The sequence below is a fragment of the Leucoraja erinacea genome, chromosome 11, assembly GCF_028641065.1.
Source record: "Leucoraja erinacea ecotype New England chromosome 11, Leri_hhj_1, whole genome shotgun sequence".
NCBI classification, from domain to species: Eukaryota; Metazoa; Chordata; class Chondrichthyes; order Rajiformes; family Rajidae; genus Leucoraja; species Leucoraja erinaceus.
In genome coordinates this window covers 16,109,722-16,122,856 of record NC_073387.1, presented here as the reverse complement: position 1 = coordinate 16,122,856, position 13,135 = coordinate 16,109,722, and the positions used below count along the sequence as shown (strand labels likewise).

Here is a 13,135-nt window from a genome sequence, read left to right as displayed (position 1 = left end):
ATGTTAATTTATCTTTCCTGTAAAGAGTACCTTAAAAATATATTTTCAGGGATTCAATAAGGAAGTCGATGTTGTAACTCAAACTAAACATCTATCATGTTAGGAATTGTTGCCAATAGACATTGACAAAACGATGAACATGGAACTTTGTGTGGAAAAAGACACCAAGTGCTGGAGTAACTTGGTGGGTCAAGTGGCATCTCTGGAGAACATGGATAGGTGACGTTTCGGTTGGGACCACTCTTCAGACCAGACCTGAGATATCACCTATCCATATTCTCCACGGATGCTGCCTGACCTGGTGAGTTACTCCAGCACTTTGTGTCTTTATTTGTAAACCATCATATAAAGTTCCTTGTGTGTACGCTGAATTTTGGGCAGATGTACACTCCTAGTATACATAGCTGGACTGAAATTTCAAGAATGAATTCATGGTTGTGATTCAGTTGCATATGTCTTAGATAGTTAAGCAATGAGTTTAAGTTTTCAGGGGAGATTGAGAAGGTGGAGGGGGAGATAGTTGGGTGGGAGGCATGGTTAAAATAGACGGGCCAGGCCTAGCAGAACATTTGTATGCAGAAAATGGCAGAAATGTGGAACACACTCATAGATGACAATTCATGCTGGGTGCGTTGATAATCCAAAATCTGAGGTGCAGAGATAGCTCATATTTCAGGCATAATCTGATGGAACTGGATAAAGTACAAATTGGTCTCTTGTGCTCTAATAATTAGTTCCCCATTCTTTGATCAAAAGAGGGGCAGAATCTCAGCAACATATGGCATTGAAGCTTTCCACAGGAATACCTTTACTCTGCCTTCAAACCAATGCAGTGGAATATCAGTTGTTTTATGTTTGCAGCAATATAACTAACACACTGTCATATTTAGTGATGTGATAGCGTGCCACCCAGGAGGGTTTTAAAAATGCTCGGTTGGATGGAATTTCAACCATCAGCTAAAGGGCAGCTCTCCATTCACGAGGAGTCAAGAGAGCCAGAAGTGCTTATTGTCATATGTATCAACAATGGAACAATGACATTCTTACTTGCAGCAGCAAAACAGGCCTGTAGCATAATACACATAAAGCATATATAATAAACAAAAACATCAAAAAATTAATAACCCTAACACCAGTGTAAAATAGTCCTTACTGCAACCCAAGACAGTCCATAGTTCATTGGTTAGTGTAGGAAGGAACTGCAAATGGTGGTTTCAACCAAAGATAGACATAAAATGTTGGAGTAACTCAGTGGGGCAGGCGGCATCTCTGGAGAAAAGGAATGGGTGACGTTTCGGGTTTAGACCCTTCTTCAGACAGTTCATTAGGGTTGTTCAAGAGATTGATGATTGTTGAGAGCAGGAATTCTTAAACCAGTTGGTCACGGTTTCCAGACTTCTATACGTTCTTCCCCACGGTGGGAATGAAATGAGAGCATGGCCAGGTTGGTGTGGATCTTTGATGATGCTGGTGACTACTTTTTTGAGGCCCACAGCTGTCATCCAAGTCGACAATGGACCTTCAACTGGTGAACGCCAGACTAGAGTATAATCTCCAAAAACAAATAAGGGCCTTTTTGAAAAGAGACATTTGAAAGTAAATGAAGCGATTGGTGAAAACTAGATAAATAATTGATATTTTAAAAATTAACAGTTCATGTCCTGAAACTGAAATGATTTCCAATAATTTGAGATGTAAATATGTAATGACAGTGACTTCATTGAACCTTTGTCTGTTTATTGATTCTCTCTGCTAACTGTAATGTGCAGTGGTTCAATTTTACATTCAGGATGTCTCTTTACTTAATGATTTTGTTAAAGTATTTATAACAGAATATTGAGCCTGTGATGAGAGAGGGATAATCTATCACTAATGATGCTTGTGTCAAAACAGCACGGGAGTTATGTTTCCAATTTTTCCTTCAGCTTACTTTGCACTTAATAGATTCAATAAACCCTTCCTAAAGAAGGGTTGCAATTGTAATTTGTGGAGTTAGTAATTTGTGAAATTGTGGAATCCTTGTGTGCAGTTTTGGTCCTCAAATTTGAGGAAGGACATTTTTGCTATTGAGTGCAGCATAGGTTCACAAGGTTAATTCCCGGGATGGTGGGACTGTCATATATTGATAGAATGGAGTGGCTGGGCTTGTATATTCTGGAATTTAGAAAGATGAGAGGGGATCTTATTGAAACATATAAGATTATTAAGGGTTTTGACACCCTAGAGGCAGGAAACATGTTTCCTATGTTGGGGGAGTCCAGAACTGGGGCCACAGTTTCAGAATAAGAGATAAGCCATTTAGAACGGAGATGAGGAAAAACTTTTCCACACAGATGGTTGTGAATCTGTGGAATTCTCTGCCTCAGATGGCAGTGGAGGCCAATTCTCTGGATGCTTTCAAGAGGGATAGCGGAGTCAGGGGATATGATGAGAAGGCAGGAACGGGGTACAGATTGTGGATGATCAGCCATGATCACAGTGAATGGCGATGCTGGCTCAAAGGAATGAATGGCCTACTCCTGCACCTATTGTCTGTTGCATGAAAGTCTGTGAACAAATGGCTAGAAGTGTATACAGTATGAAGGGACTTGTTCCACAATGGTCAGTTTGCATGAAATCTTTTCACCAATATATTCGGAAATAATAGAGTACAGATTGATCTATCTCATGGTCTTTTACCCTAACTGGGAAGTGTACTACAATGAAATGGTGCCATTGACACAAGGTTCTGGTTTCACTTCGATCTGCTGGCACATTTCTAGGACAGACAATTGCTTCCACAAATTACAGACTGCAAGCTGATCCAAGGGCGAGCTACAGCTGTGTGTGATTGTGTTGTATACGCCCACTGTTTCCCACAGGGCTGTGTCACGAGGGGATCTACAGGAAGAACGGAGCCAAGTCACGCATCAAACTCCTGATGGAAGAGTTCCGAAGGGACGCCAGGAACGTGAAGCTACGGACAGGCGAGCACTTCATTGAGGATGTCACCGATGTCCTCAAGAGGTTTTTCAGAGAGGTGGACGATCCAATCTTTCTGACGGAGCTCCATCCACAATGGAAAGAAGCAGCAGGTAAGATGCCACGTGACAATGGTGCAATGTTCTACAGAGACACATCCATTGTCTTCCTTTACTAGAATTTTATTTTTACCAAAAATAAATGTAATCGATACAAACAAACTCACCACCATAATACAGGTAAAAAAAAATTATATTCTTAATATTGAACATTAAATACCTATTTCACCATCATTAAGGATACATTCCACCCCCCGTGGTGCCCAGCAGTCCCCGAAATCCCCCAGGGTGCCTGTGGACAATGCTTAGTCCCTCTCAAGTACCAACCGGGTGCGAATGACTATAACTTTATTGGAGGAACCTACTTGATTACGTTGGTAGTTAGCAATGAGATTTGCCAGTGCACCTTCCTATGTCAGCTCTCTACTTGCAGGTGAATTTCTTCTGTCACTGTTAAAGTATTTGGATATTCACTGAATGAGTTTCAACACACTTATTTGGAAATACGGAATGGTAGGGCCCCCAAATGTAATTGTTTATTCAAATAATGCAAATAAATAACCTTACCTTAATACTTCAGGTTACATTTATCAAATCACCCAAAATCATTGTTAAGATAATCTTTGTATGGTATCCTGATACATTTACCCATGAAAACTGCAGATGCTTCAAATCTAAAACAAGAACAGTATATTCTGGGCATTTGAGATCCTCTGACCATCTTTAATCAGTCTCCAGTGGACTTTATCTTGCTCTAAACGTTATTCCTTCTATCCTGCATCTACACAGTGGACGGCTTGATTGTAATCATATGTAGTCTTTTCACTGACTAGATAGCAAGCAACAAAAAAGCTTTTCACTGTACTTCGGTACATGTGACAATAAACTAAGCACACACACACACACACACACACGCACACACACGCACACACACACACACACACGCAGTTGAAGTTTTACGCAGGCAAATGTCGGGCGTTGTGACTCATTTGTTCTCCCTTTCTTTCAGATATTCCTCATAAATCCCAGAGACTGAAGCAATACAAAGAAATCATTCATACGCTGCCACGAGTCAACAGAATGACTCTTGCTGCCCTGATTGGGCACCTGTACAGGTTGGTCTCTTTCAGTTGTCATTTCTGGAGCAGGCTAAAAGTGATCTTTTTGTTTTCTTTTTGGAAAGGACATTCGGCAAGACGTCATCCCTGACATCCCTGATACCTTAAAATGCATACATCTTATCGAGTTGCCTCCAAAAATGTCTTCCACATGCAAGCTTTGTATTATACTGTTAGTCTGAGGTTTCAAGCTAACCAAACCTCCTCTGTGATATTATGATATTAAGCAGTTTAGATGTGAGCTCTACCATTTGTTTTATGGCTTGTTGAAGGTAAATTATAGAACTAATTAAACCAAAATGATGTGCCAAGAATTGTGCGAATGCTGTCCCTCTGAAGGGTCAATGTTGTAGAGTGTTATAGACTTGTACAGCACAGAAATGGCCCTTCGGTCCAAACGTTCGATGTTGACCATGATTCCTATCTACACTAATCCTATAGGCCAGCATTAGGCTCATATCACTCCACTCTTTTCCTATCTATGTAACTGTCCAATTGCCTTTTAAATGTTGTGAGTGTATCTTTCTCCCAACACTTCCTCTTGCAGCTTGTTTCAAATAGCCACCAACCTTTATGTGGAAAAACCGGCCACTCCGGTGTCCTTTCACTCTCTCCTCTCTTACCATAAACCTGTGCCCTCTAGTTTTGGACTCCACACCTGCTGGGAGAAAAGCTCTGTCTATCTTGTCTACACCTCAAGTTCAGAATCTTTTCGTTTGATCAAGAAATCAGTGGATGGACTGAAGTCAGGCAGGTTTGTCCATCCCTTTGAGAACAAGTGGAGTATTAACTTCTCTCTCTTGATCCGAGCAGGGTTCAGAAATGTGCAGACCTCAACCAGATGTGCACCAAGAACTTGTCGCTACTTTTTGCTCCCAGCTTGTTTCAGACCGATGGGAAAGGAGAGCAGGAAGTGAGGATTATCGAAGACCTCGTTGACAACTACGTGACCTTGTTTGATGTAAGTAACCACTGGGGAAACTCTGTTCCCTAATAATAAACAGTGGGAAACTGTGTCTCATAAATGTCTTTGAATAGGTGGCAATGACGACTGATAAGGGAAAGGTAGTTGACATTTTCTATATGGGCTTTATCAAGGTTTTTGAGCAGGTCCCACACGGTGGGTGAGATGTCAGATTCAGATTCAACTTTAATTGTCATTGTCAGTGTACAGTACAGAGACAACGAAATGCAGTTAGCATCTCCCTGGAAGAGCGACATAGAATATGATTTCAATAAATAAATCTATTTACATGCATACAGTCATAGTGTTTTTCCTGTGGGAGGAGTGTGGGGGAGGGGGGGGGTGATTGGCAGTCACCGAGGTACAGTGTTGAGTAGTGTCTGGCCAATGTTGTGGGATCCAGGCTGAGCTAGTCAATTGGATACAAAATTGACTAGCTCGGAGGAGACAGAGGGTGGTAGTGGAGAGTGGATTTTCAAATTGGAGGCCTGACCAGGGGTCTGATGCAGGAATTGGGTCTACTGGTGTTTGTCATACATATTAACAATTTGGATGACATGTAGATGACAAGATGACAAGGCAGGTACATGGATAGGACAGGTCTGGAGGGATATGGACCAAATGAGGGCAGGTGGGTCTAGTGTAGCTGGGACTTGTTGGCCAGTGTGGGCAAGTTGGACCGAAGGGCCTGCTTCCACGGTAACTCTAGGTTCAGTAAGGATGCAGATGACCACCAAATTGGTGGTGTGATGGACAGTGAAGGAGATTATCTATAGCTACAGCGAGTTCTGGGTCAACTGGGAACGTGGGCCAAGGAATGTCACATAGAAATAAACTCTGGCCAATGTGAGGTGAAGCATTTTGGGAAGCTAAATCAGGCCAGGACATGTGCACTAAGTGGCAGGTCCCTGGAGTGAAACAGAGAGATCAAGGTATACAAGTACATAGTTTCCTGAAAGTGGCGACACTGGTAGATAAAGGAATGAAGATGGCATATGGTTGCCTACATCCAACAGAACACTAAGTACAAGAATTGGGATGTCATAATATGCCTAATGGACATTGGTGAGATCACTGTCTTTAAATATGTCTTTAAGCTAGAGAGGGTGCAAAAAAGATTCAGAAAGATGTCTAAAACTGGAGTGCATAGATTAAAAAGGGAAAGGGGAGGGGAATTATTTAAAAATGAAGTGGAGGTCAGGTTTTTCACACAGAGTGTGGTATACTGTACATGTGGAGTCTGTTGCCAGAGGAAGTGGTAAGGGCAAGTACAATTATAATGTTTAAAATACATTTGGACAGCTGCATGGATATGGGCCAAATGCAGGCAAAATGAACTAGCTCTGGAAGACACTTTGGTCATCATGGATGATTTGGGCTGAAGGGGCAGTTTCCATGTTGTGCAATTCTTTGACTCTATGACTGTAGAATTTCTGGGATTTCAATGGAATGATTTGGCATTGGGTGGTTATCTTTGAATGTGTTATAGTCATTGGTGAAAATCAGGGGATGTTCTTCCATTTTAGTTCCGAGTTAGAAAATTTTCATTTGGCACCCAGAGTACACAAGGAAGTTGGGCATTCTAGTTATCTTTTGGGGAGTGTCCGGGTCTCCTTTATTTTAAGATCTTTCAAAGTAAAGATTTCACTGATTGTATGATTATGTTGGAGTTTGCTCTGCGAATGTTTCCATTGATGTAGAAGTCAAGGAACAGCACTTAAATCTAAGGGAGAATGCTGTCATTAATCCCATTGTTTAGTTAAGACTGTTCATCGCCCCTTCAAAGTGCCATCGCTGTTTTGCCAAAGAATGAGCCTGCTGGCCCTTGATCCCTTCATCGCCCAGAGCAAATCAAAATGACCGCTTTAGTTTGACACATCATAATGGATGTCAACTGAGACAACACACCAGAGGAAAAGTATGTTCTTCCACCAGCAAACATTGAATTGAATTAATGTTTTGTTTTGAAAATGTTTGTAATCCTACCAGTACACATGCACCTGTTAAAAAAAACCCCACAATTGTTGCCACAGTCAAGTCAAGTCAAGTCAAGTTTATTTGTCACATACACATACGAGATGTGCAGTGAAATGAAAGTGGCAATGCTCGCGGACTTTTGTGCAAAAGACAAACAACAAAACAACCAAACAAATTATAAACACAATCATAACACACATATTCTTTTACATAATAAATAATGGAAGGAAAACGTTCTGTAGAGTTAGTCCCTGGTGAGATAGGCGTTTACAGTCCGAATTGCCTCTGGGAAGAAACTCCTTCTCAACCTCTCCGTTCTCGCGGCATGGCAAAGGAGGCGTTTGCCTGACCGTAGCAGCTGGAACGCTGGAAAAGGCGGTTACTTTAACAATGTCAGTGTTCCATCTTTAGCGCATGGTCTCAAAGCCAAAGACTTTAATTACTGTTTTGCCTCCGTTTCCTCCGTGATATCGCAAAGGGTGATGGAAAAGTAGAACATAAGAAATACCTGCCTTTATAATTTAAGAGGCAGAAATTTATGGCATGCAGTGGAAAATGAATATGGGTGGATTTTGCAGATGGATTGTGTCATAGATTATTTGTCGTCAAACAGCAAGGAAACAGTCCCTTAGGCTCAATTTGTCCATGGTAATCAAAATGCCCGTCTATGCTTATCCCATTTGCCTGTGTTTAGACCATAGCCCTTTAAACTTTTTTTCTCAATGTACTTGTCCAAATATTTTTTAAACATAATATTACCTGCTTCTATTATCTCCTCTGGCAGCTCGTTCCGTATACCCTCTGTGTGAAATGGTTGCCCTTCTGGTCCATTGTAAAATGTTCCCCTCTCTTACTGTATTAAACTTATTTCCACTAGTTTTAGACTCTCTGTCCTGGTAAAAAAGACTGCAACTATCTACTACATCCATCGCTTGTAATTTAAAAAAACATTTGGAAGGTCATCCCTTAACTTCCTTCATTCCAGGCAAAACAGTCCCAGCCTATCCAACGGGATCCCACTACTGGCCATATCTTCCCATTTCTACACCTTTCTGCTTTCCGCAGAGACCGTTCCCTCGAAAACTCCCTGGTCAACTCGTCCCTTCCCAATGATTTTCCACCCCCTCCCCAGGTACTTTCCCCAGCAACCACAGGAGATGCAACACCTGTCCCTGTACCTCCCCCCCCTCAACCCCATCCAAGGATCCAAACAATCTTTCCAGGTGAGGCAGAGGTTCACTTGCACCTCCTCCAACCTCATCTACTATATCTGCTGTTCCAGGTGTCAACTTCTCTAAATTGGCGAGACCAAGCGCAGGCTCGGCGATCGTTTCACTGAACACCTCCACACAGTCCGTCTTAACCTACCTGATCTCCCGGTGGCTCAGCACTTCAACTCCCCCTCCCATTTCCAATCTGTCCTTTCTATCCTGGTGAGACACAGTGTCAGAGTGAGGCCCAATGCACCCCAGCAGTATGAACATTGACTTTGCTAACTTCAGATAGCCCTTGCTTTCTCTCTCCATCCCCTCCCCTTCCCTGTTCTCCCACTAGTCTTACCGACTACATTTTATCTTTGTCCTGCCCCCTCCCCTGACATTAGTCTGAAGAAGGGTCTCGGCCCGAAACGTCACCAGCTCCTTTTCTCCAGAGATGCTGCCTCACCTGCTGAATTACTCCTGCATTTTGTGTCTACCTTCGATTTAAACCAGCATCTGCAGTTCTTTCATTCACACCCAGTCTATCCAATCTCCCCTGATAATTCAAGCCCTCCTGCCCCAGGAAGTTCCTTTGATTTTTTTTTCTGCATCGTCTCTAATTTTGTCACACCTTTCACTATGGCGTGATCACTAGAATCCACCAAGTGTGGCCTAAACAGCTGATTGTCCAGCGGTAATATGATGCCCCAAGTCTTATACTCACTCTTATAGTCTATGAAGGTAAGCTTGCTAAATACCTTCTTAACTATTCTATCCACCCATGTCACCATTTTCCCGGAGCTGGGGACTTGCACCATAATGTCTCAATGCTCCTGAGATCACTGCAATTTACTGTTTAATTCCTGCCCTGTTTTAACTTCCAAAACCGTAAAATATTTCACTTGTCTGGGTTGAAATCCATCAGCCATTCCCTTGCCCACTTTTCCAGCTGATCTACATCCTGCTATAACCTTAAACTATCTATCATCCCTACCTACTGTGCCATGAATCATTAATGTTGGTGTAATCTGCAAACATGAATCATGCCACCTACTTTCTCCTCCAACCTGTGTTTAAAAAAAAAGTGGCTTGATTGACTTAAGTGTTCAGTAAAGAATTTCTAATTATTGAAAACTTGTCACTCATAGAAAATAGGCACTCATGATTCTGAAGAAGTGTCCTAATCTAAAACGTCTCCAATAGAGAGTCTAAAACTAGTGGAAATAATTTTTGTCCTCTGGCCTCACAATTCATGTATTTTCGCTCCTTATCTTTTGTCTCCTTTACATCTCTGGCCTTTGTCCACCCACCTATTAATCGACCCCCTCAACTGTATCAACCTATCCCTTGCCTGGGTTTGTTGCAACCCCATCGCTTTTCCAGCTTCCTTCCCCCACTACTACAATGAGTCTGAAGGAATGTCATGACTCGAAACGTCATCTAGTCATGTTCCCCATAGAAGGTTACACAAAAAAGCTGGAGAAACTCAGCGGGTGCAGCAGCATCTATGGAGCGAAGGAAATAGGCAACGTTTCGGGCCAAAACCCTTCTTCAGACGGAAGAAGTATCTATGTTCCCCATAGATGTTGCCTGACCCACTGAGTTACTTTGTGTTAAAGAGGGAACTGCAGATGCTGGAGAATCGAAGGTTACACAGAAAAGCTGGAGAAACTCAGCGGGTGCAGCAGCATCTATGGAGCGAAGGAAATAGGCAACGTTTCGGGCCGAAACCCTTCTTCAGACTGATCAGGGGTGGGGGTGGGTGGGGACAAGAAAGGGAAAAGGAGGAGTAGCCGGAAGGCTGGAGGGTGGGAGGAGACAGCAGGGGAGCTGAGGAAGGGGAGGAGACAGCAAGGACTAACAGAATTGGGAGAAGTCGATGTTCATGCCCCCGGGGTGCAGACTCCCCAAACGGAATATGAGGTGCTGTTCCTCCAATTTCCGGTGCTGCTCGCTGTGGCCATGGAGGAGACCCAGGACAGAGAGGTCGGAGACGGAGTGGGAGGGGGAGTTGAAGTGCTGAGCCACCGGGAGGTCAGCTAGGTTATTGCGGACCGAGCGGAGGTGTTCGGCGAAACGATCGCCCAACCTCCGCTTGGTCTCACCGATATAGATCTGCTGACATCTAGAGCAGCGGACGCAATAGATGAGGTTGGAAGAGATGCAGGTAAACCTCTGTCGCACCTGGAACGATTGCTTGGGTCCCTGAAAGGAGTTGAGGGGGGAGGTAAAGGGACAAGTGTTGCATCTGCTGCGGCCGCAAGGGAAAGTGCCCGGGGAGGGGGTGGACCGAGAGGGAAGGGAAGAATTGACAAGGGAGTTATGGAGGGAGCGGTCTTTGCGGAAGGCAGATATGGGGGGAGATGGGAAGATGTGGCCAGTAGTGGGGTCACGTTGGAGGTGGCGAAACTGACGGAGGATTATTTTTTGTATGTGATGGCTGGTGGGGTGAAAGGGGAGGACTAGGGGGACTCGGCCCTTGTTGCGAGTGCGGGGATGGGGAGAGAGAGCAGTGTTGCGGGGTATGGAAGAGACCCTGGTGCGAGCCTCATTTATGGTGGAGGAGGGGAACCCCCGTTCCCTGAATAGTGAGGACATTTCAGATGTCCTGGTGTGGAACGCCTCATCCGTGGAGCAGATACGGCGTAGACGGAGGAATTGGGAGTAGGGGATGGAGTCCTTACAGGAAGCAGGGTGGGAAGAAGTGTAGTCCAGATAGCCATGGGAGTCAGTGGGTTTATAGTGTATGTCGGTTAGAAGTCTATCACCTGCAATGGAGATAGTGAGGTCAAGGAATGGTAGGGAAGTGTCGGAGATGGTCCAGGTGTATTTCAGTGCCGGGTGGAAATTAGTGGTGAAGTGGATGAAGTCAGTCAGTTGTGTGCGGGTGCAGGAGGTGGCACCAAAGCAGTCGTCGATGTAGCGGAGGTAGAGGTTGGGGATGGGGCCCTGGTATGTATGGAACAAGGATTGTTCGACGTAACCTACAAATAGGCAGGCATAGCTGGGGCCCATGCGTGTGCCCATAGCTACGCCTTGTATTTGGAGGAAGTGGGAGGAGTCGAACTCGAAGTTATTGAGGGTAAGGACCAGCTCCGCTAGGCGGAGGAGAGTGTCAGTGGCTGGGTATGGGTTGCTTCTCTGGTCGAGGAAGAACCGGAGGGCTGTGAGACCATCGTGGTGGGGGATGGAGGTGTATAGTGATTGGACGTCCATGGTGAAGATGAGGGGGTGAGGGCCTAGAGAATTGAATGCGCGGAGACGACGGAGAGTGTCTGAGGTGTCTTGGACATAGGTAGGGAGGGATTTAACCAAGGGTGATAGGATGGAGTCAAGGTATTTGGAAATGAGTTCGGGGGGGCACGAACAGGCGGAGACAATGGGTCTTCCGGGACAATCTGGTTTGTGGATTTTAGGGAGAAGGTAAAATCGGGCTGTGCGGGGCTGGGGAACGATGAGGTTGGAGGCTCGGTCGGGTAGGGCATTGGAGTGGATGAAGTTGGTGATGGTGCTGGAGATGGTGGCCTGGTGCTCGTCAGTGGGGTCATGGTCCAGGGGTAAGTAGGAGGAGGTGTCCGATAGTTGGCGCGTGGCCTCAGCTTTGTAGAGATCGGCGCGCCAGACTACCACGGCACCTCCCTTGTCAGCGGGTTTGATAACCAAATCTGGGTTGTTGCGTAGTGAGTCGATGGCAGAGCGTTCCTGTGGTGAGAGATTGGAGTGAGACGGGAGTGGAGAAGTTGAGGCGGTTGATGTCGCGACGGCAGTTATTGATAAAAAGTTCTAAAGCCGGAAATTGGCCACGAGGGGGGTTCCACGAGGAGGGGGTGCGTTGGAGACGGGAAAAGGGGTCATCAGTGGGGGGCGAGGACTCCTTCCCATGGAAGAAAGCTGTGAGGCGGAGGCGACGGTAGAAGCGCTCCAAGTCGTGGTGGGCGCGGAATTCATTGAGGTGGGGACGGAGGGGGACAAAGGTAAGACCTCTGTTGAGGACGGACCGTTCGGTGTTGGAGAGGGGGAGGTCAGGGGGGATGGTGAACACTCGACAGGGATGGGGGTTGGGTCCGGAGGAAGGTAGGTGGGGACGAGGCGATGTGTGGTGGGGGGTGGTGGTGGGTGGTCAGGGGGTGGGGGGTGAGAGGGCTGTGGTGTGGGTGGGGAAGAGCAGGGGCCACACAGTTAGAGGGGGTGGGGGGGAGGAGACTTACAGTTAGAGGGGGTGGGGGGAGGAGACTCAGTCGAACTGCCACTGAGGTGAGCAAGGCTGGGTCGACTAGCACTAGGACCCAGTGGAGTCAAACCCAGGAGAGAGGGAGTGAGCAGCGTGAGGGCTTCAGGCCCAGTGGAGAGTCCAGGCTCCAGGTAAGGCGACGGCTGTTGGTTGTAGGGGGGAGGTGGAGTGGCGCGGGTCAGCGGTCCCGATGGTGGTGGTCCAGAGGCGTGGGCCAACGGACCCGATGGTAAGAGTCCGGTGGCGCGGGTCAGCGGACCCGATGTTCGGCGTCGATGGTCGGTTGAGTCGGGGTCCGCGGGCGATTTGTGGGAGGTCCCGGTGGGCGGATGGTCGGCGCGGCGGCAAGGCTCGGCTAGCCCGGGAACGCGACGAGATGAGCGGGGTGCGGTGCAGCGGCCATGCTGGGAAGGCCCCGGTCCCGCGGCGATGCCCGGTGGGTCGGGGTCGGGTCCGGCGGCGATGCCCGGTCGGGTCCGGCGGCGATGCCCGGTAGGCCGGGTCCGGCGGCGTTATTGGGGAGGCCCGGTGAGACGGCGGCGTAGGGTAGGCCCGGTGCGGCGATGAGGCTAGGTTGTCCCAGAGAGCGGCGAGGGTCGGAGGAATCGGCGGGGAGAAGAAAGTCG

The 13,135-nt window shown here is 46.4% G+C and overlaps 1 protein-coding gene across 3 annotated transcripts in view; it reads left to right on the top strand.

Annotated features, from left to right (window-relative positions):
- Positions 1-13,135, top strand: part of arap3 (ArfGAP with RhoGAP domain, ankyrin repeat and PH domain 3) — a 170,783-nt gene that overhangs the window by 131,032 nt on the left and 26,616 nt on the right. For all 3 annotated transcript variants that reach the window (XM_055642727.1, XM_055642725.1, XM_055642726.1), the window contains 3 exons: positions 2,862-3,074; positions 4,030-4,135; positions 4,952-5,099. In XM_055642727.1, coding sequence (XP_055498702.1) covers positions 2,862-3,074; positions 4,030-4,135; positions 4,952-5,099 — 467 coding nt within the window. The remainder of the gene's footprint in view (positions 1-2,861; positions 3,075-4,029; positions 4,136-4,951; positions 5,100-13,135) is intronic.